The 21,252-nt window shown below is 36.4% G+C and overlaps 2 protein-coding genes across 3 annotated transcripts; both read left to right on the top strand.

The window, feature by feature from the left end:
• The first annotated feature begins 348 nt into the window (after positions 1-348).
• On the top strand, positions 349-2,525 carry LOC122278274 (protein RGF1 INDUCIBLE TRANSCRIPTION FACTOR 1-like). 2 transcript variants are annotated; one of them, XM_043088441.1, is made up of 4 exons: positions 362-675; positions 802-984; positions 1,151-1,366; positions 1,834-2,525. In XM_043088441.1, the coding sequence occupies exons 2-4, from the start codon at positions 808-810 to the stop codon at positions 2,065-2,067; spliced, it is 627 nt and encodes a 208-aa protein (XP_042944375.1). In that variant the 5' UTR covers positions 362-675; positions 802-807; the 3' UTR covers positions 2,068-2,525. The 2 variants fall into 2 exon arrangements, with proteins under 2 accessions (XP_042944374.1, XP_042944375.1); XM_043088440.1 differs by lacking the exon at positions 1,834-2,525 and having other exon boundaries at positions 349-675; positions 1,151-1,826.
• Positions 2,526-12,923: 10,398 nt separating this feature from the next.
• On the top strand, positions 12,924-20,847 carry LOC122278333 (myosin-2 heavy chain-like). The gene is made up of 8 exons (XM_043088521.1): positions 12,924-13,493; positions 14,065-14,187; positions 15,265-15,302; positions 15,390-15,558; positions 15,941-19,240; positions 19,349-19,447; positions 19,697-19,833; positions 20,389-20,847. Exons 1-8 carry the CDS (start codon positions 13,491-13,493, stop codon positions 20,639-20,641), a joined length of 4,122 nt encoding a protein of 1,373 aa, XP_042944455.1. The 5' UTR covers positions 12,924-13,490; the 3' UTR covers positions 20,642-20,847.
• The last annotated feature ends 405 nt before the right edge of the window (positions 20,848-21,252 follow it).

The raw sequence follows: 21,252 nt of genomic DNA, 5'->3' as shown, positions 1-21,252 counted from the left end.
AAAATAATGCAACAGCACAGCTATTATTAGAGGAAGCCGAGCATTCGTGATAAGGAGGTCATCATCACGAGCTACTTTCCACAAGCTTGGGATTAGGAGAAGAAAATATTCCCCAATTTTTTTACACCAAATCCGTTCTATAATTTACTAATACCAGAAAGTAAGGTGTGGGGTCCACGTACAAAGAGACAAATAAGATACTGCCGCGTGGAAGGTAAATAAACGTGGCAAAAAGGAAAGGGGGTTGTGGATGCTTTTTGGAGTGAACAGCTATTGGGGCTTATGCGTAGCCAAGTGGCCGACCTCGTGCCAACGTAGAGACGCAAGGAAAGATGCAAAGTAGCGTAAGAGCCAAACCCACCTATCTCTGTCTATTAATCCAACGGCTGTAGTTGGACTTCAGCCACCACATTTGCACTCAGCCGTTTGCCTGCCTAGGCGATGCCGCATTTGTTTGCGAGACTTTGGCCCTTAGTCTTGAGCGTATAGTTGTGTTCTTCAAGTCTAAGTTGTGGGTCGTTTATCTTCTCTCTCTCTCCGACTATTTTCATCTCTGCGAGTCTCTCTTGATTTCTTTCTTTCTATCTACAATGATCCATTGAACCGGCCAGAGGCCAGCAGCAAATTACATTCTCTCAGATACCGGCCATTGTTACACATTCAGCTCTGATAAGGGTAATAGTAATTATTCCTAACACCTCTCTCTCTCTCTCTCTGATCTCTCTCTCTGTGAACGGGTAGCATCATATAATTCCTTTCTCTTTTTTCCAATATTACTGGTTTTGTTTTTTTTTTTAACAGGACGCAATGTCGGTACCGCCATGGCTAGAGCCACTGCTGACCACTTCTTTTTTCTCCGTGTGCCGGGTCCACGGAGATGCTGCAAGAAGTGAATGCAACATGTTTTGTTTAGACTGCAATGGCGCCGATGCATTTTGCTTTTATTGCCGTTCTTCACGGCACAAGGATCATCAAGTCATTCAGGTAGCAGGCGCGTTAGCGCACATTTCCATCATTTTCTGTAACTCTTCTTTATGATCTGGCCGCCTCCCTTTTTTTTTTTTTTTTTTTTTTTTTTGGGTTCTGCATAATTTTATGGCTTTCACTCTTAGTTTATTGATCATTATTTTTGGTTTTGTTTTGTTCGTAGATAAGGAGATCTTCATACCATGATGTGGTGAGGGTCGCAGAGATTCAAAAGTTATTGGATATAAGTGGAGTTCAGACGTATGTGATAAATAGTGCCAGAGTTTTGTTTCTGAATGAGAGACCTCAGCCAAAAGCTGCGAAAGGGGTTGCCCACATATGTGAAATCTGTGGGAGGAGCCTGTTGGACCCATTTCGTTTCTGTTCACTTGGTTGTAAGGTTAGCATTGATTTTCTAAAATATTCCCATCTCTCATCTCATCATGACATTGTTCTCATCGATCATCAACATCATTCACAACTCATCCTATGTTCATACCCATCACCTATATATGCCTTATTGCCCACTTTCACAGACCTCTCACCCTCACCATCCCTATCATACACCATTGGTGAGGATTACAAGCTACCATATTATTCATATACGTTGACATTAATCAACCGCGCCCATTTGTATATATTGTATGTACATACATAGCATGTGCTGCAACCACATATTAATCATCATTAGCCTATCGCCATCGCCATCACCATCGATCCACCAAATTTATAAGCATGACTATAATCTCGCCATTAGTTCAGGAAAATTATTACTTTTCTTTAATTAATGCTACCTTGGATCGACTCTTGATATAATAATGTTTTTTTTTTCTGCTATATATATATATTAAAAAAAAAATGAGTTAGCTTGTGGGAATAAAGAGAAATGGGGATGCAAGCTTTAAGTTAGAGGCTATGAGCGAAGAGCTAGCAATGGAAAGAAGGGAAGGGATGATACAAAGGAGACCAATGTCATCAAGAGAAGAAGAAGAATTGCGTGGAGGAGCACAACAAGACATTTACCCGTCCACGCCTCCTCCACCTCCTTCTACTGCAAGGAGAAGAAAAGGCATTCCTCATAGGGCTCCCTTTGGATCCTAATTAATATTCCTTTTTAATTTTAATCAACCTCTCATCAAACTTATCTTGCACGACCTTATACGTTCCCTTAATTTGGGGAGTATTTGTCATGAGAAAAAATGACGGTAGCCTTCGGTGGGGGGGGCTGTCCAAAAGACAATAAAAAGGTGTGCAAGAAAGTTCTCTCTTTAGAAGGGAGGGGATGGGTCCCAGACAACAAATTCTCTTGTGAAGAAGGCAATAATTCAGAATAGTTATTGATAGTTGCAAGGTGTACATGGCATCAAGAAATTAGAAGGCAGGTCTTCGTGGAGTCCGTTCTATAGTTTCCGAAGGGCCCACAACCCACATGGGCCGTTTACATAAAGAAACAACAGCTTTTTATTGTTTAATACGTGTAATGGCCTAATATATCAACTTTGTACCTGCGTTACCAAGTTTGGACAATTCCTATCAATTATGGTCCTGTTTTCCGTTTTCGTTTTCTCATTTTCCATCAAGGCTGCGTGATATTTATGTATTGTGTGTGCGCGCGCGCGTGTGAGAGAATTTTGCTAAACATATTACTACCTTTTTGTGCAATTCAAAATAAACCATCTAAACAATAGGTGGAGCGGAATAATTAGATATTTAATCTTCTCTAAAACTTAAATGGAAATTATTTGTGCCAATTAATATAATGTGATTTTCTTTTTCTTTTTTAAATTTCAGATCATAACTTATATTCTTTTTTCCATAAAAAATGAAGAAATTAAAGAATATTTTATTTGAGATTCAGCTCTCACACATTGGGTCTTCCACGAGCGCAGAGAGCAAAAAAATACGGATATGCGCACTGATTTGAGTAAAAATGCTTAACGACATAACCGATGCGAGCATTCGGCTAAAGTAAGCTAGCTAGCTAGCCTTCTATGATCATCATTATTACATATTTCTATATGTTTGATTTACAGATCATATTATTAAGCAAATTAAATTAGTGGTAAGTATAGGGTAGATGTAAGAGTAAAAATTTAGTTATAAGCACAATTGTGTATTAATATGTGTACTAATCTAATGTGATTTGTCAAAAAATAAATTTTATTAAAAATAGTACTAATTTACATTTTGAATATGAATAAATCAGTATCAATATACAGATTAGTACGCAACTTTATTTATATAGAATAAAAACCTATATAAGATTAGGAATTTAGACATATCAACTCCGTTGGTTCATCTAACCCGGCCATGATGGGGCGGGCCTGGGTGCATGCTTGAGCCAACCTTAAAATGCCAACTATAACTCTCTTTTGCGTCTGCATGTTTCTCTTTTCCTCTTCTTCTCTAATTAATGCTAGCACCCTCTTTACATGACACACCAAGTTACGACTTTACTATTCTTCCCCTCACTCCTCTCTCTCTCTCTCTCTCTCTCTCTCTCTCTCTCACAAACACGCAGCAAATACATGTGCCATTGCCATATATATTTATATGCCAAGTTAGCAGACCACAAGGCCCGAGATCATCTGAGATCAACCTCGTTCCCATTAAGCACGCACGGATCCAATTCCCAAGACTACAAAAGCAATTTTTCTTAGTTTTTAATGAACAAATACAGTGAAAGCTCAACTCTATGAGAATCGGTTTTAAAGATCGTGGGATTAATGCCCGCAGTGCCATTTTTTATTTATTATTTAAATGGATGCGATCCAGCTAACATGATTATCCAGACAGGAATGAAGAGAATAGGTAAGACGAGCAGTTGGCATGTCAAAAATAGTGTAAGAGAAGCACTCTTTCTTTGCCGTTATCTAAAAGAGAGCTCTGAACTGAGAGGAAATAGCTTTAAAAATTCATTCTTTAAGAGATACTCAAATCAGACCATATTGTGATATATATTAGGAGGTACAAAAACGTCATAATTTTCAATTCTAAGTAAATAAATAAACTATGAGAAAAATCACATTTAACTCCTCGAATTACTATACTATACTATAAATTTTGTAATATTGGACCACCGTCACCACCCAAATAATCAAACTTATCATTTTACACCTTATTTAGTATAGAATTTGTAATGGTCCAACTTTAAGTTCGAAAGACTTATAGATAATAGCGTATGTATTATAGATTGATATATACGTGGATAGTTTTCATTGGTTTACAATAGAGTTAGTTGAGGTTAGTTACATTTGACTCTGTATAAATACAGAGCATTTCCTTGTAATTCAATCAAGTAAATGAATACAACAGTACGTTTCTCTTCTCTCAAGTCTGCTCTCTACTTCATCTCTCAATATTCTGTTACATGGTATCAGAAGTAAACTAGTTACGCTTCCGTTTCTAATCCAAGAATGGATGATAATGCTTCTATTTCTGATCCAAGAATAGATGCTATTCCCAGCTGCTATCATCTACAGAATGGTGATTCACCGGGAACAGTTCTGGTGTCCAACATCCTCACGGGGGACAATTACCATACATGGAGTAGGTCCATGGTCATGGCATTCAAAGCAAAGAACAAGATTGGATTCGTGGATGGATCGATTCGTCAACCAAACTTCACAAGTAATTCATACGAATTATGGGAAAGATGTAACAATATGGTATCTTCTTGGTTGATCAATTCTGTCTCAAAAGAAATTGGTGGCAGCATAATATGTGCAAAATCAGCAAGAGATATGTGGCTAGAATTAAAGAATCGTTTTACTCAAGGTAATGGTCCAAGAATCTATCAATTGCAGAAAGATTTGTCAATCTTGGTGCAAGAAGATTTATCTGTACGAGACTATTATACAAGATTCAAGTCTTTATGGGATGAATTGTTGGATTATAATCAAGTTCCTGCATGTTCCTGTGGAGCCTTACAAAAGTGCAATTGTGGTGCAATAAACATTTTTCTGGGATATCAAGATAGACAGCATGTGATGCAGTCTCTGATGGGTTTAAATGACAGTTTTTCTCATATTCGAGGGCAAATTCTAATGATAGATCCTTTACCAGAAATAAACAAAGTTTTTTCTTTGATGGTTCAAGAAGAAAAGCAAAGAGAAGTTAGCAAGAATGGTGTCATGGATACTGTTGCTTTCATGAGCAAAATGCAAGATTCAAACCCAGAAATGAGAAAGTTCAATTCTGGAAAACAGCAGACAAGAAGAGAAAAATTGTATTGCACTCATTGTGGTATGAATAATCATACAGTGGACAAATGCTACAAGATTCATGGCTATCCTCCCGGGTTCAAGCAAAATTTCAGAAATAATCGACAGAAAGGAAAATTTCAGGCATCTGCTAATCAAGTTTCGGGTCAACTTTTGAGTAATCCCTTTGAGAACTTTAATCAATTGCCTTTCTCTCAAGAAGATTATCAAAAATTGTTATCTTTAATTCACTCACAACCTGATGATAATACCAATCATCGAGCAGCAAATGTCATTTCTAAATCTGCTGCTCATTCCACTCAAGGTATATCATCTAATCCAAGTATTTCTTTAAGTGCATCAGCTTACACTTTAATGTCCCATAATGCTTGGATTGTAGACACAGGAGCTACAGATCATATTGTATATTCCATTGATTTTTTCACTTCCATTACAAAGATCCTAAACACCTCAGTAAAATTACCAAATGGTGACAATGTGCCTGTTACACATTCTGGTGTAGTTCGAATATCAGAAAATTTAATTCTTAAAGATGTACTTTGTGTACCATCTTTTTCATACAATTTACTTTCTGTGAGTAAACTTACTTCAACATAGAAATGCATATTCATTTTTTCATCTGATTTTTGCTTCATTCAGGAGCATACCCCATGGAAGATGATTGGGATAGCTAGAAGAAAAGTTGGTCTATACATATTGCAAGAATCAGGTGCTAGTGATGATGAGGTTCAACCCAAATCAAATATTATCAATTCTGTGATAAATTCTAAAGTCTGGCATAGAAGACTAGGACATCCTTCCATGTCTAGATTGTTTTTTCTTTCCAAAAATGTATCTGATATCAATTTTACAGATAAAATGTCTAATCATTGTACTGTTTGTCCACTGGCAAAACAGAAAAGACTTCCTTTTCAAGTTCATACATACAATGAAAGTTTTCCTTTTCATGTTATCCATTGTGATATATGGGGACCCTTCTCTATTTCAACCCATAATGGATCCAGATTCTTTCTCACTATAGTTGATGATCATTCAAGATTTACTTGGGTTTATTTGATGAAAAACAAGTCTGAAGTCAGAAGCATATTAACTAATTTTTACAATCTAGTTGAAACACAATTTGGGAGAAAAATACAATGTATAAGAAGTGACAACGGTTCAGAATTCAAAATGCTTGAATTTTATGCTTCAAAAGGAATTGTACATCAAAAGTCATGCATTGAAACACCTCAACAAAATTCCATAGTTGAGAGAAAACATCAACACTTGCTAAATATAGCAAGAGCTTTAAGATTTCAATCAAATGTTCCTTTAGTTTTTTGGGGGGAATGTATATTGTCTGCATGTCATCTTATAAATCGAGTTCCATCTTTGGTTCTAAACAACAAATCTTCACATGAAGTTCTTTTTAATTCAGTCCCGTCATATAGTCATTTGAGAAGCTTTGGTTGTTTATGCTATGCATCAACTATTACTCAAAACAGAAACAAATTTTCACCAAGGGCTAGAAAATGCATTTTTATAGGATATCCTTTTGGCATAAAAGGATATAAGTTGTATGACTTGGAACTTAAAATTTTTTTTGTTTCCAGAGATGTAATTTTTCATGAATCAATCTTCCCATTTATTTTACAAAATGATTCATCAATTCATAATTCAAATCTGGACATTAGTTCTCAGTTTTTCCATCCAAAGTCAAATGACAATGTTCTTCCAAAGCCAGTTCCTGATTACATTGAAAATAGCATATCCTCCTCATCTATTAACAATTCCAATCAATCCAATAATACTACCATTGATATTTACACAGAGGCCACAAATATACCATCTCTCAGTGATGAGAATCACTTTCCTTCTCTTAGAAGATCAACTAGACAACACAAAGCACCTAATTACTTGCAAAGTTATCACTGTAATCTAGCTGCTTCTGCTTCTCAATCATCTCCAACAGCTCCTGCCATCAATTCAGGTAATAAATATAGCATTTCTGATGTTATCTCATATTCCAAATTATCTCAATCTCATAAAGCTTTTTCTGTTTCAATTTCTTCTGAAATAGAACCAACTTTCTATCACCAAGCTGTTAGGCATATTCATTGGAGAGATGCCATGTCTGCAGAATTATCTGCATTAGAGTCGAATAACACTTGGGTTTTAACACCACTTCCTCCAAATAAAAAACCTATAGGTTGTAAGTGGGTATATAAAATAAAATACAATTCAGATGGTTCTATTGAGAGGCATAAGGCAAGGCTTGTAGCCAAAGGATACACTCAAAAGGAGGGCCTAGATTTTTTTGAAACTTTCTCACCTGTTGCAAAAATGGTGACTGTTAGATGTGTTTTATCACTGGCTGCCATACATAATTGGCATATTTTTCACTTGGATGTCAATAATGCTTTTTTATATGGAGACTTAGATGAAGAAGTTTTCATGAAAGCACGTCCTGGTTATCTACCTAAGGGGGACACAAGGGTATGTAAATTGCAAAGATCCCTTTATGGCTTGAAACAAGCATCTAGGCAATGGAATTCAAAATTCAAATCTGTCTTGTTTGATATCGGATTTTCACAGTCAAAAGCAGATTATTCCTTGTTTACTAAGAAGGAAGGAACCTCATTTGTGACATTACTACTTTATGTGGATGATATCTTACTTGCTAGCAGTGATTTAGAAGCCATTGAGGTTGTCAAAGCAGCTTTAACAATGAAGTTCAAACTGAAAGATTTGGGTCCAGCCAAATTTTTTCTTGGAATGGAAATTGCAAGATCACAAAAGGGTATCTCTTTATCTCAAAGAAAATATACTTTAGAATTGTTAGCAGATTTTGGTTTACTTGCTGCCAAACCTGCATTTTTTCCTATGGATACTCATACTAAATTGTCAAAAGATGAGGGTGAAGTAGTTGATGACATTTCTGGTTATAGAAGATTAATTGGAAGATTAATCTATCTTACTCATACCAGACCAGATATCACATTTGCAGTCCACCATTTGAGCCAATTTTTGGATAATCCTCGAACACCACATCTCCAAGCAGCAATGAGAATTCTGAGGTATTTAAAATCAGCTCCTGGGCAAGGTTTGTTATTTCCTAGCTCTTCACATATTCATATAAAAGCCTTCTCGGATTCAGATTGGGCTAGCTGTCCAGATACTAGAAGATCAGTTAGTGGGTATTGTGTTTTCATTGGTGATTCATTAATATCTTGGAAATCAAAGAAGCAACACACGGTTTCAAGATCATCAGCAGAGGCAGAGTATAGGTCAATGGCCTTTACTGTTTGTGAGATAACATGGATTCGAGCATTGCTTAATGATTTGCATCAGTCACACAGTCAACCAGCATTGTTGTTTTGTGATAATCAGGCGGCACTTCAAATAGCAGCCAACCCAGTTTATCATGAGCGAACCAAACATATCGAATTGGACTGTCACTTAGTTCGAGAGAAAATTCAAGAAGGATCATTAACTGTTCTTCATGTTAGATCTGTTCATCAAGTTGCAGACTTGATGACTAAACCTCTCGGTTCTAAGCCATTTGATACCTTATTGTCCAAGATGAATGTGCATAACATATACACATCATCTTGAGGGGGACTATTATAGATTGATATATACGTGGATAGTTTTTATTGGTTTACAATAGAGTTAGTTGAGGTTAGTTACATTTGACTCTGTATAAATACAGAGCATTTCCTTGTAATTCAATCAAGTAAATGAATACAGCAGTACGTTTCTCTTCTCTCAAGTCTGCTCTCTACTTCATCTCTCAATATTCTGTTAGTATGTTTCGAATTTAAGGTACAAAATAACAATTATGCTAGTTTAAGCTAAGCAGTTGATGTTGGTATTGTACAAGTGAACCCAAAACCAAAAAAGGGGGAAATGGAATTAACAAAGTTATCCTACATGTCAATTACATCTTCCCAAAAAAGTCGCCCTCTTTCAGCATAATCCTCTTCAACTTTAATTCGAAGGCATCTCAATATGGAAGAATTGCAGTGGGTGTACTGTTGCTACCCCGTCCCAATCCGAGTTGCGATAAATGCCCAAATAACGTTGAAGACATGTCATGATCTAACTGCGTCACTGATGCTGTTGCTGATCTATGCGGTCTACTACTCCGCATTGGAGCATCTTTTATAGAACATGAAGAAGAGGAAGAGGAAGTAGAAGCAGCCGAAATTGCTTTTTCTCGCTCTCCTTGTATGTTAATAGCGACATAAGATTGACCCATGGAAAAGTACCTTTTCAAACGTCGTGGCCGCTTTCCTTCCTTGGCCAACACAAAGGCGGCCGTACAGTGACGAGGCAAACCGCCAGATCGCACACTCCTCAAAGTGGGAGCGCTAATATCAACACCGTCATCATCTCCTTGAATGAACACTGATCTGAATCTCTATAGGCGAGGGCTTTTCCATAATTATTGGCGCAGTAGCCATGGGTGCTCGGCAAATTGGGCAGTTACAATGTGCGGAGAACCATTTGTCAATGCAGGGAACATGAAAGGCATGCCTACAATAAGGCAACAATCTTACCGAGTCACCCTCCTCCAATTCTCCCAAGCAAACCGCGCATTCGCTTTGATCCACACGAAATAACTCACCTTTAACATTGTTCGTGGAGTAACAGAGAATTGGGATTGCGGCAAGGACTTTTTGGTCCACCCCTGCAGGCATCTGGTTCAAGTGCCACCTACTACTGGCTAATTGTCGATGCCGCCGAAGCCTTAGGCAAAATCGTACCAAAATGAGATGGTATGCTGCTAATGCCAGAAAGGTAAAGACCATGCCGGCCAGAGAGATTAGCAGTGGGGTGTAGAAAGGCCGTGAAGAATGTGATGTGATCGTCATGGGTTTTCCAAGTTGAAGCTCTTTGTTGTGCTCCAGTAGTACTATTAGGTTGTGATTTAAATAGGCCCGACATATTGTGAAGTACAACACGAGGGTGGTTGTAATTCGATGATCACTGTGCTGGTGGCTCCAATTAGTTTCGAGTAGTTTACGTTTGAATTCGTTCAAGTGAAGTGGGTATACGTGGCATTTTATGGGTGTGGAAGCTGACCAGGTGCACAAATTGTGGTACAACTACTGACAAGTGTAAGGTAAACATGGTATACTAGAAACTTATAAGGTTTTCTTTATTAACTTTTTGCATGATTGGGTATTATGAATAACTAATGTTTTGTAGGACGTAACTAAGCTATATATTAGACTTTATGTTGGTCCCTAAGAATTATCCACGTGGACTCCTCTCTGTCATGGGAACATTAAACTTTTAAGCGACGTGCAACCAGAGTTAGACGAGTAAGTTACTAAACATCATATCCAACATTTATGAGAGAGTTTCCCGTGACGCATGCATGCACGCACGCTAGTTAGTATCTTTTGGATTAAGATATTTTTCGATATCTTCTTAAATTTTAGGGAGGAGTTGCTTCTTCCTTTCTTTCTCCATCTCCACTCCATTTTTCCATCACTAAAACAGATGATCAAAGCTTGAGATGATCAGGCCATGATAGCCGTTGATAAAAAGATCAAACACGGACGAAAAGACTATGAAGCATTTTAATTAAGCTAATTCATCACGATTAAGGATAAAGAGGAAGATTGATAATGTCAATGGAATAATACAAATTAAGCTGCAAACTGAGTTAATTTATAAATGAATTCGCGGAGTAGAATATGAATGGGATGGAGAGTCGAGGCCATACCAATGCGGTGCTGCCATGAAATCATCGGCTTCTGTCAGCCAACCAACAACAAAAATATAATATCTTTTCACCTTTGTTTTGTTATTAATTAGAATAATGCTACCGTACCCTCTAATTTTGTTTTCTCATTTTTACTATTTATCTATTTAGTTTTTGTTATTTATTAATTAAAAAAGTGACTATTACTATAATAGTATTTTTTCTTATTTTTTAAAAATATTTAAAAATATATTTGAAATAAAAGTAAAGAAAAATAAATTAATAATAATACGTCAAATAACTTTTTTTTATAAAGTAAGTCTAATATACATATCTATATTAAATAAAGAGAAAATATATTTATAATTGTAAATTATGCAACTGCTGTGTAATTGTTTTAAAAAAAATAAAATATAAGATTTACACAAAAAAATTAATTTTTTAATAATAAACTCTATTTTTTTAAAAATAATTACATAATATTTATACACTTCTCAATTATAGTTAGAATTACTCTTAAATAAATTACGTTGGGACTATTACAACAAGTGTCTTAAATACCATACCATACTGGCCGGTATATACTGTATCGGCCACTGATCCGATACAGGTATTTTATCTATTTTGTACTGGTCTAAATACCGGCCGTATTGGCCCGTGGCCCGTATTTCAGCCTTTACCTTTTTTATATTTTTTTATTTTTTTAAACTATAAATTCATTTTTTACCCTCAATTCAGATATATATATATATATATGTATTTATGTATAATTTATTTATATATAGATTATTATTTTAAAATATAATTTATATATATATATAATTTATTCTACTATTTTAAAACGGTATACGAAATGGTATCAATACTAAAATATTTAGTTTTAATACCTTGACGAAAATAGTATCCAGTAAGTATCGAAATCATTAATTAACAGCATGTATCGCCCCGTTTGGTTACACAGATGAGATGAGATTAGATGTTTTAAATAGTAATAAATAAAATATTATTATAATATAATTTTTTAATATTAATTTTGTATTAGAATTTAAAAAAATTAAATTATTTATTATATTTTATATTAAAATTTAAAAAAATTATAATAATAAATTGAGATGAGATGAATTTTTTGGTTTTGGTTAACCAAACAAAAACTCTACTGCACAACAGGTCGCGTCTTCCTTTACGGTAGTTCAGTTTCAGGTTTGTTGCCCCTGCGTCCACAACCTCCGCTCCGCTCTCCCGGTTTTGGCCGTTTTCACTGCTCATACGCGTTTACTGTACCACACACACTCTCTCGTCTCTGTGGAAGGAAAATAAAGTAACACCCTTCGCAACAATGACCACGTAGCCACCTCTCTCTCTCCCTGCTTTGTTTCTGTCGCACTCATGGATATTCTCTTCTCTCTCTCTTTCTGATTTTATTGGTACTGGTGGTTGAGGAGGTAGTGGTAGTTCCGAATAACTCTCTGGGTTTCCTTTGGTGAGAGAGTGGTTCAGAGCAAATTATATTAAAAAAAAAAGGAACCCCGTGGGGAGAGAATACAATGTTCGCGCTGCACAACAAGAACAAGCATGCCAAATCAGGGGACATAGTTGATTTCAACTTCTCCCTCTTCAAGGCCCTCCAGGCCCATTCTTGTTTCTAAACTCTTGCTTCGAAATTAATTGTTGGTGCATCTTTCGAATCCTACACACACACACGACGTACGTATTTTGTTCAAAGTCCAATGATCTTGATTTACAAGTATTTGAACAATGTGTAGTACTGCTATTCATCTGATCACCGAATGAAACATGCTTACGGCAATGAATTTGGTGGTACCTGATAATGTAGTGCTGTACTCTCGTGTTGCACCCCTCGTTTTGATTACCATATATATAATATATATGATGTAGTGCCGTGCTTGCCTTTTTAAAGTAATGCAATGGGCCAGTGAACTAATAAAACTGAAAAATATAATTGATAAAATGGCAACACACCAGTTAAATATGGAAGAACTGTAATCAGATAAAGACTTGGAAAGTAATGGAGAAGGTAGACGCATATGATTCTTCCATACTCCTGTTCATTTGTGGTACCCACATCTCGTGCTTGTCCTGGTAGGAAGCTGATAATTTGTGCGCTTCCAATAGGGTGGCTTTACCTCGCAAGCCTTCATTTCAAAACTGCAAGGGCCTGAAATTATCATTACATTACTTACTACTGCATTTAATTTTTCACCAAAGTCTATTGAATGTTCAACTATGAAAATTATGAGGGACCCTTATTGTTTTCGTTCAATGAAAAGTCAACTACCGCCATTTCAAATTAGTTGGATCCAATTTTTTAACCTATATAAGCTTTTGATCAAGGATCTTCAGTCAATAATTACCGACTATTTGATTACTACTGATTTTTTGTTCTAAAGGTCCCGAAAGGTTGGGACAAGCTGCTTGTATCTATTATCTCTGTCGATACTGGGAAAACGGTAGCAAAGTCGGGCAAAGCACTGGTGCATAATGGAAGTTGTCAATGGGCGGATATCTTATCAGAATCTACATGGGTTTCACAGCATGAGTACTCTTCAAACGAGCTAGAAGAATGTTTCTTAAAGCTTGTTGTTTCCATGGTATTGTTGATGCTGCCCCCATACTCCTTTTTGTTAATTGTTATTAACTTTTTCTTCTTCCTTTTTTCTTTATAGAATGAGGATATAATATCCATGATTACTTAAACCAAAAAAAAAAAAAATCCATGACATTCTCTCTTTGCTGATTTTTCGTTCTCTACAAATATTGTGAATGTGCTTCTTATTTTTGTGTACAGAATAATTTAATTTTTTTTTATATACCCTGGTTTTAATATTGAGAGAGTGGTTGGGAGCGCTCCGTTAAGTGTCACATTGGTTGCATGAACTATGGAACTATGAAGTTTCATAGAAATGAATGAGAATGATAAAGATGCTTGTTAAGTCCCACATTGATTCTCTACTCTATGGAATTTAAATTTATAATTATTCGAAAAAGTTCCAATTGTAACCTTAATTAGTCTTTCTGGACAATCAGTCCCGACATGGCTCGGCCTTTCCACGGGTCATTACAATTTCTCTATATCTTGTTTAATTTTAGTTTTTTGGCTAAAATAAGTTACTCAATTCCATCTTCTTAGACCTTCAACTGAGTATGAATTTCTTACTGCAGGGTTCAGCTAGATCTGACATCCTCGGAGAGGCTATTGTCAATGTGACGAGCTATATGGGTTCAACTGCTCCTGTTCCAGTTTCACTGCCACTGAAAAAGTGCAACTATGGAACAATATTACAAGTGAGTTGCATAATTTTATGCTTTTTAATGCTTGGTGTGTTATTGATGTTTCCACATTACACATATTGAAACAATTTTGGGATCCCACATTACTTGGAAATGAAAAGTTCTTGTTTTTTTTAATAGTTCTAATAGGCCAGACTCCGATTGTATCATTAACTAGTCCTTTTGAAATATAAGTCATGTGGCTTGGGCTTTCCATTGAGGCATTACAAATAGTATCAGAGCCTATCTTAACTAGAAATGTGAGACTTAAGCCATTTCATCTACGATGGAATGGTCCGACAAGGACGTCAGGACTTTAAGGGGGGGAAATTGTGATACCCCATATAATAAGGTTAAACGTAGGTTGTGTATAAGATCTCATATTGCTTGAGAATGAGAAGTTATTGTTCTTTATAATGATTCTATTGGGATTCCAATTCTAATTTTATCATTGACTAGTCCTTGTGAAGTATCTATGCTATGCAGTTTGGGCCTTCCATTGGAGCATTACAAATCCCCCCTAGAGAATTGGTTCAGGTGGTAAGGGCCTTGGTCTTAGTGGTATGCTCCTTCTAAGTCTGAGTCCCAAACCCTTGGATGCAATCAATTTTTAGGGATCATCGGACTGAGAGAATTTACTGTTGAATTACCAGAGGTGCATTTGTGAAAAACTCCTTTTCCCCTTTCGGAGAGATATGGGTTAGTTTTCCGCCATGAAACTTTCATGAACTCCATAGTTGCAAGGTGTAACTTGAAAAGTCAAGGTTGAGAAGCTCATATCCAGGAGGAAAAAAATGAAAATGCACTCAGATGGTTTTATCACCTCTAGTAAAGACCAGATGATTCAGTAGTGATGAGTGCCTTAGCTTTATGATCTTTAAACTATATAATTGTAAAATGAAGCATAGTAAGAAAACTAACTAATATGATCCTAAAAGGTTGTTGGGACAAGGGTCTGTTCAGATTTCTCTCTGTCGTTTCTCTTCCATTTTAGGAGAAAATTGTCGGCTTTTAGTAGTAAAAATATGCTTGTGCTTGCACTTTGAAACTTATGTACCATCTAATAGTTTTCCTTGCACATCTGATTTGAAGGTAAAAATTCAGTGCCCAATACCAAGAATAAAACTCAGGTAGGAATTCTTTGGTGGATGTTCTTAATCATTTAATGAAATCATCAGCATCCTGCTTGTTATGAAGATCCATTGATCATTTTGCAGGAATGAAGAATCAAAAGTGATGAACTTCCGTATGGAAGATCATGAAGCATACTGTCACGATGTGGACTCAAAGTCAGATGGATCTGGAAGCCCATTTACAAGGAGCCTTGGATCATCCTCTAGTAAATATTTGGGTTGTACCTTGCATCCAGGAGAACCGAGGAGTAGGGTATGATTTCATTTCCACTCAAAAGAAGTTATTACCTAGTCTATCATGTTAAAAGTTAACATATTGGTATTTCGATCATTGTTCATCATTGGATTATAGTTCTTCTACTAACTTGTTTCCTCTAATGTTTGCTTTTTAACGAGAAATGTGATGCTAGTGTTGGATGCAGTGTACTAAGTTTTTTGTTTTTAATATGTTATTAAGAAAACTTGATTGAAGCACTTATTTAATCACTAGCAATCAAGCGTCTCCTGTACTTTAGGCAACAATTTACCTGACATGTATATTGGAGTGGGCATTTATTAGAAGTTATTGCACTATTTACTATGAAGCAACTTTTTGTTACCATGAAACTTATATATTCTCCTCCATTTTGCTGTAGAAAACAAGCTTCTCTGAATCGGGTTCATATCACAGCTATGACTCGAGGGAGGGTTCTATAGTGAGGGAAAAGTGCTCCCCGAGAAGCAACTTAAGTAGTGATGGGCACAGTCTGATCGGAAGACAAGAAGCTATGAGCCCCCAAAATAGTGGTTATTTGTGTAGTCATCCTGCTGGTGGTCTTTATCAATCAGATTATTCACCATTTGATTCACAGCTAAAGGGTTCAGGAAATCACTCTCAGAATAGTCGGCAAGAATTTGCAATGTCATCTTTGAATCCTTCTGGTTCTTCTAAAAGCCTTATGGAAGCTGCACAAGATACAATTAAAGAGCATCATGTAGAAGCAAAGATGTGGGAGAGGAATGCCCGCAAGCTCATGCTTGATTTGGATATACTGAGGAAGGAATTCACAGATCAGTCCAAAAACCAGGAGAATTTAAGCATGGAACTTTCAGCAGCATATGCAGAACGTGATGGTTTAAAAAAAGCTGTTGAACAATTGAAATTGTCACTAGAGAGGCCAATGGTGCAACAAACAGAGACCGAGCATTCCAAATTGCAAGATGAAGGCATATCCCATATTCAAAAGGAATTGAAGGATGAATTGAAGTTTCAGAAAGAGTCCAATGCCGATTTGGCTATGCAGTTGCAGAGGAGTCAAGCATCAAACCTTGAGCTCGTTTCTGTTCTTCAGGAGCTAGAAGAGACCATAGAAAACCAGAAAATTGAGATAGAAAACCTTTCAGCACCACAATCAAAATTTGATGATTTTGAAAACTTAATCCAAGTAAATACAGAGGAAAACAGAAATTTAATGCTCCAGCTGCAACATTTGCAGGAATCAGAGAAGAATTTGCAAGTTATGGTACAACTTCTGGAACGGGTCTCAAAGGAGAAAACTCAACCCAAGAATGAAGGGAGTTTGAACAAGCAAACTCACCTAGCAATCGAGACAGAATACAAAGACAAGTTATATGCCAAGGATGAAGAAATCATCAGTTTAAGAGCAAAGTTATCTGAGTTAATCAATGGAAGATATTTCCCAGAAATGGGATCATTAAATGAAGTTGATGTAAATCTGATTGGACAAATGGAAGTTTTGAAGGAAAAAGTGCAGGAGCTGGAAAAGGAATGCAATGAGCTGACAGATGAAAACCTGGAGCTTTTATTCAAGCTTAAGGAAGCAACAAAGAATTCCATGGTGGGAGACACTTCTTTTGATCTTCCAATCCATGAGCTTTTAAATAAATCTTTTACCAGATTCGAGTCCAAAGCGACCGGACATAAATACATAACAAGCACACACTGTCCTGAAGATAAGTTAAAGCAGAAAGACCTCAGGGAGACTGAATATAATAAAGTTCTTTCAACTCAAGAATTGGAGAGTTTGAATATGGAATTGCAACTTAAAGTCATTGAACAGGGTAAGAAATTGACTGAAAAAGTTTCTGAGATTGCAAAACTTGAGTCTAAGTTGCTGTCTAAAGAAGAAGAGATTGGAGTACTTCGACAGGGTCTGAGTGAATTAGAGGATAAGATCCCTAACTTTCAAAATGAAAAAAACCAGCTCGAGGAACAAATGGAAGTTTTGCAAAGGGAGAGTGATATCACATCTAAATGCTTAAATGATTTGCGAAACGATTTGATGGCACTTAGCATCAGCCTGGATTCCCATCTTTCTGCCAATAAGATTCTGGAAAGAAAATCTTCAGAGCTACAAAGTGAAAAATATGAACTAGAGGTTCATATATCGGAGCTTAAACGAGAAAATGTGCAGTTATCAGTGCTCATATCTGGTTTGGAAGATCAACTAAGATACTTGATTGATGAGAAGGACTCCAATCAATTGGAGTTAGAGAATTCCAAGTCTTACGTTCAGCTTCTCCAAGATGAGATATCTGAGTTAAAACTTGAGAGAGATTCTGAAAAGGCAGATATGAAAGAGAAGTTACAGGACATGCAAAACAGCTGGTCAAAAGCTCATGAAGAACAGGAATATCTTAGCAGTGCAAATACAAAGTTAAAAGCTACAGCTGAGAGTCTCGTTGAAGAATGCAGTACTCTTAGGAAATCAAATCGAGAGTTGAGGAAGCAAGAAACGGTGCTGCATGAGCAATGTTCTTTCTTGGAGGCTAAGTTGAAGGAATCGGAGAGAAACTTTGCAAATTGCTACCGAAGAGTTGGAATCTTAGAAGAAAATCTTTCTTCAATGCTGGTAGACATTTCCTCAAAAGAGAGAAGCCTTATTTCAGAATTAGATGCACTTATTGACGATTGTAAATTAAACAAAGAAACATTTATTATTGGAGAAGGTTTGTCAAATCAGATGTATTTGGAGAAAAATCTTGAAGTTGAGACCCTTCAGCAAGAGGTAGAACACCTAACGAAGGAACTTTATGCAACTCATGAAGAAAATGAGAGAATAGCTTCTGATGCCATGCTTGAAGTATCTAGTTTACGTGAGGATAAAGCAAATCTAGAATCTGATCTTCTAGAATTTCAATCCAAGATGACATGGATCGAGAACGAACTCAACATCACAGGAATAGGATCTGGCTCAAAGCTGCAAAGCCTAATGGATGAGCTTTCTGCTTCGAAACTAAACCAGGAAATGCTAAGGGCCAACCATGAAAAGGTGTTGAAGCTGTCGGAGAATTACAAAGCAGATGAAGAAAAATTTAGAACAGCTGTGAATGGTCTTGAGCTAAGGCTCACAGTTTCAGAATGTGCACGGGAACAACTCTTGGAAGAGTCTAAAGATTTGAAGGTTCAGTTGCAGAATATGGAAAATCTTCATGATGAAGTTTTGGCTTTCAAGAATGAGCTTCACGCAGCTAAGTTTGAAAAAGAGAGCCTGGAAGTATCGCTGCAACTAATATCTGGGGAATGTGAAGATTTGAAGGCAGAGAAGAACATACTAGTTGAAAAAATCTGTTCATTGCAGAAGGCCATGTCTGAAATAGATGAATATAAGCGTAACAGAGTTGCATCAGCAGAAAAGCTTCTGCAGATGGATTGTGGTCAAATGGCAAAAGAGGCATTATGTGTTCATGATGCTGTGTTAAAAAATGAGCTCAGCCAGATCAGGATAGCAAACAGGCAGTACCAGTGGAAGATACAACTACTTGAGGAAGAAAAAGATCAGTGCATAACAAAAGCTCAAGCACTTGAAGAAGAATTAAAGCTGATGAAGGATGGAAAGCTGGATCAGAGACAGTCCAGCAGTAACAAGATTCCAAGCTTTTCTAAAATTGATTCCAAAGTTACTCCTGTCCATGAAGATATGAATCCCATAAAGGTCAGTATTTCTTCCTCAATTGCGCATTAATATAGTTAACAATAATTAGTTAGCTTTATCACTTGTGCATTGATTTGGAAGAATGAAACGGTTAAGAACTCTTGTCAGCATCATGATACTAAAAGGAGGCAATCCTTGAAGAATGATGAAGTACAAGAACTTGTAAAAGATCAAAAGAAGCTTTATAGCAATCAATATCAAAGAGTGGTAAGACATCTGATATTCACTCAATTCAATTCTGCCGCTATAGCTATTGTTGGCAAAATAAGATTTCTCGTCTCTTTGATTCTACGTGTATGGCTTATTGATACTTGCATGGTAGTATCTAATTACAACAGAATCATTTGTGTGTGGGTCATTTGTCTAACTTTATGGAGCTCTCTCTCTCTCTCTCTCTCTCTCTCTCTCTCTCTCTCTCTCTCTCTCTCTCTCTCTCTCTCTCCTAATTCTTTGAAGGATAATAGTGGCAATGAAATTCTTGATGAAAGTCCTCATGCTGTTGGAGTCAATCCGGCTTCAAAGCTTCAGTTGCTTGAGAATGAACTTGCCAAGGATATGGAAGAAAATAAAGTATATAAAGCTCAGATTGACAGGTAAGTGGAGCACAATGGCTTCAAAACACATGTACGTGAATATTGTTATGCTTAATATCCTCACTATATGCTTTTAGTGCAAATTTTTGTCCAAAGGGTGCAACAAGAGAAGGCTTTCCATATTTAGTTCCTTGTATGCCATGAGATTCTTCTAATTAATTCCAACGAATTAATGAGAATACAAATATTGTTTTCAGTAGTTGAGATGCCTGAATTTGATGGTATATTTCTGGTCTATAGATGAATGAAAAAACCATATAAAGTTTATTCTTATCAACATCAGCCAACAACATTTTCTAGTTTTTTCTAGTTTTGCATTGGTAAAACAAACTAGTGGAAACAAACTTTTCAAAAATGCCGGCATTGTAGGGAAGCAGTCCGACGGTTTTTCTTTTTCTCAGCTAGGACTCTGAGGTTTAAATCTGATTATTTAGCAAGAAACAACAATGAAAAAGAGCGTAACTCTTTGATTATGGGAAAATAGCATATGCCTTTCCAGCCTTTGGAGCATGTACTGTCATAACAGAATTTCTCTACATCTACCTACCCCTACAGGCTGCTGTCTGAGGGCCCAAGCAGCCAAGCAAAGGTTCCTAGAAAATCCACAGATGAAGATGAAATAGTGACAAAAAAAAGTAGTGGACGCACAAAATCATCACTAGAGGCAGAGTTACTAGACATTCGGGAGCGCTACCTTCACATGAGCCTTAAATACGCTGAGGTAGAAGCTCAGCGCGAGGAACTTGTAATGAAGCTGAAGGCAGCCAAGAATGTGAAAAGGTGGCCACCATTAAACTCATTACCTTAGCTACCAAATTTTGTACTTCTTCTCAGGTTTGCTTTTCCACGAATATCTTGACGTACAACACAATTCCCAATCAACAATTCAAGACTCTAAATTATAGTAAATTAAGGAGAATCATACACCCCAGCTGAAGCTTGTAAATGATGGAACAATTGAAGGATATTGATTGAAATGAAATACCAGATATCGAGCCAAAGAAATAACGGAAATGTTTTTTTTTTTTTTTTTTTTTTTTGGCCTTATCTAATGTGTTTGATGTTGGAAAATGGAGTAGCCAGTAACTCAAAAATTTAGCCGGGAAGGTCCAGTTTCCTGACCTACTACTCTTGAACAAGGTTTTGTTAAGCAATGCAACTAAAATCGAATATCAAATTTTATATTCATATTAAAGTTTAAACCATCCTTCCATTATTTCTGCCCCGTCCTTCGGTACGAGTACAGTAGCTGTCAGTAAAATGCAAAGCACTTAGAGAAATCCTTGGATCCGATAAGGGTCCCGAGCATTTTTCCTGATATATTTTTTTAATTTTTTATACTTAATTATTAAATAAGTGTTTTTTATTGATGTTGTAAATTTTATTTTAAAAAAATATATATTTACGAGTATTTTAAAA

Source organism: Carya illinoinensis, chromosome 10 (assembly GCF_018687715.1).
Source record: "Carya illinoinensis cultivar Pawnee chromosome 10, C.illinoinensisPawnee_v1, whole genome shotgun sequence".
Lineage (NCBI taxonomy): Eukaryota > Viridiplantae > Streptophyta > Magnoliopsida > Fagales > Juglandaceae > Carya > Carya illinoinensis.
Note: the sequence above shows the minus strand (reverse complement) of the source record. Positions and strands in the feature narration are given on the sequence as shown.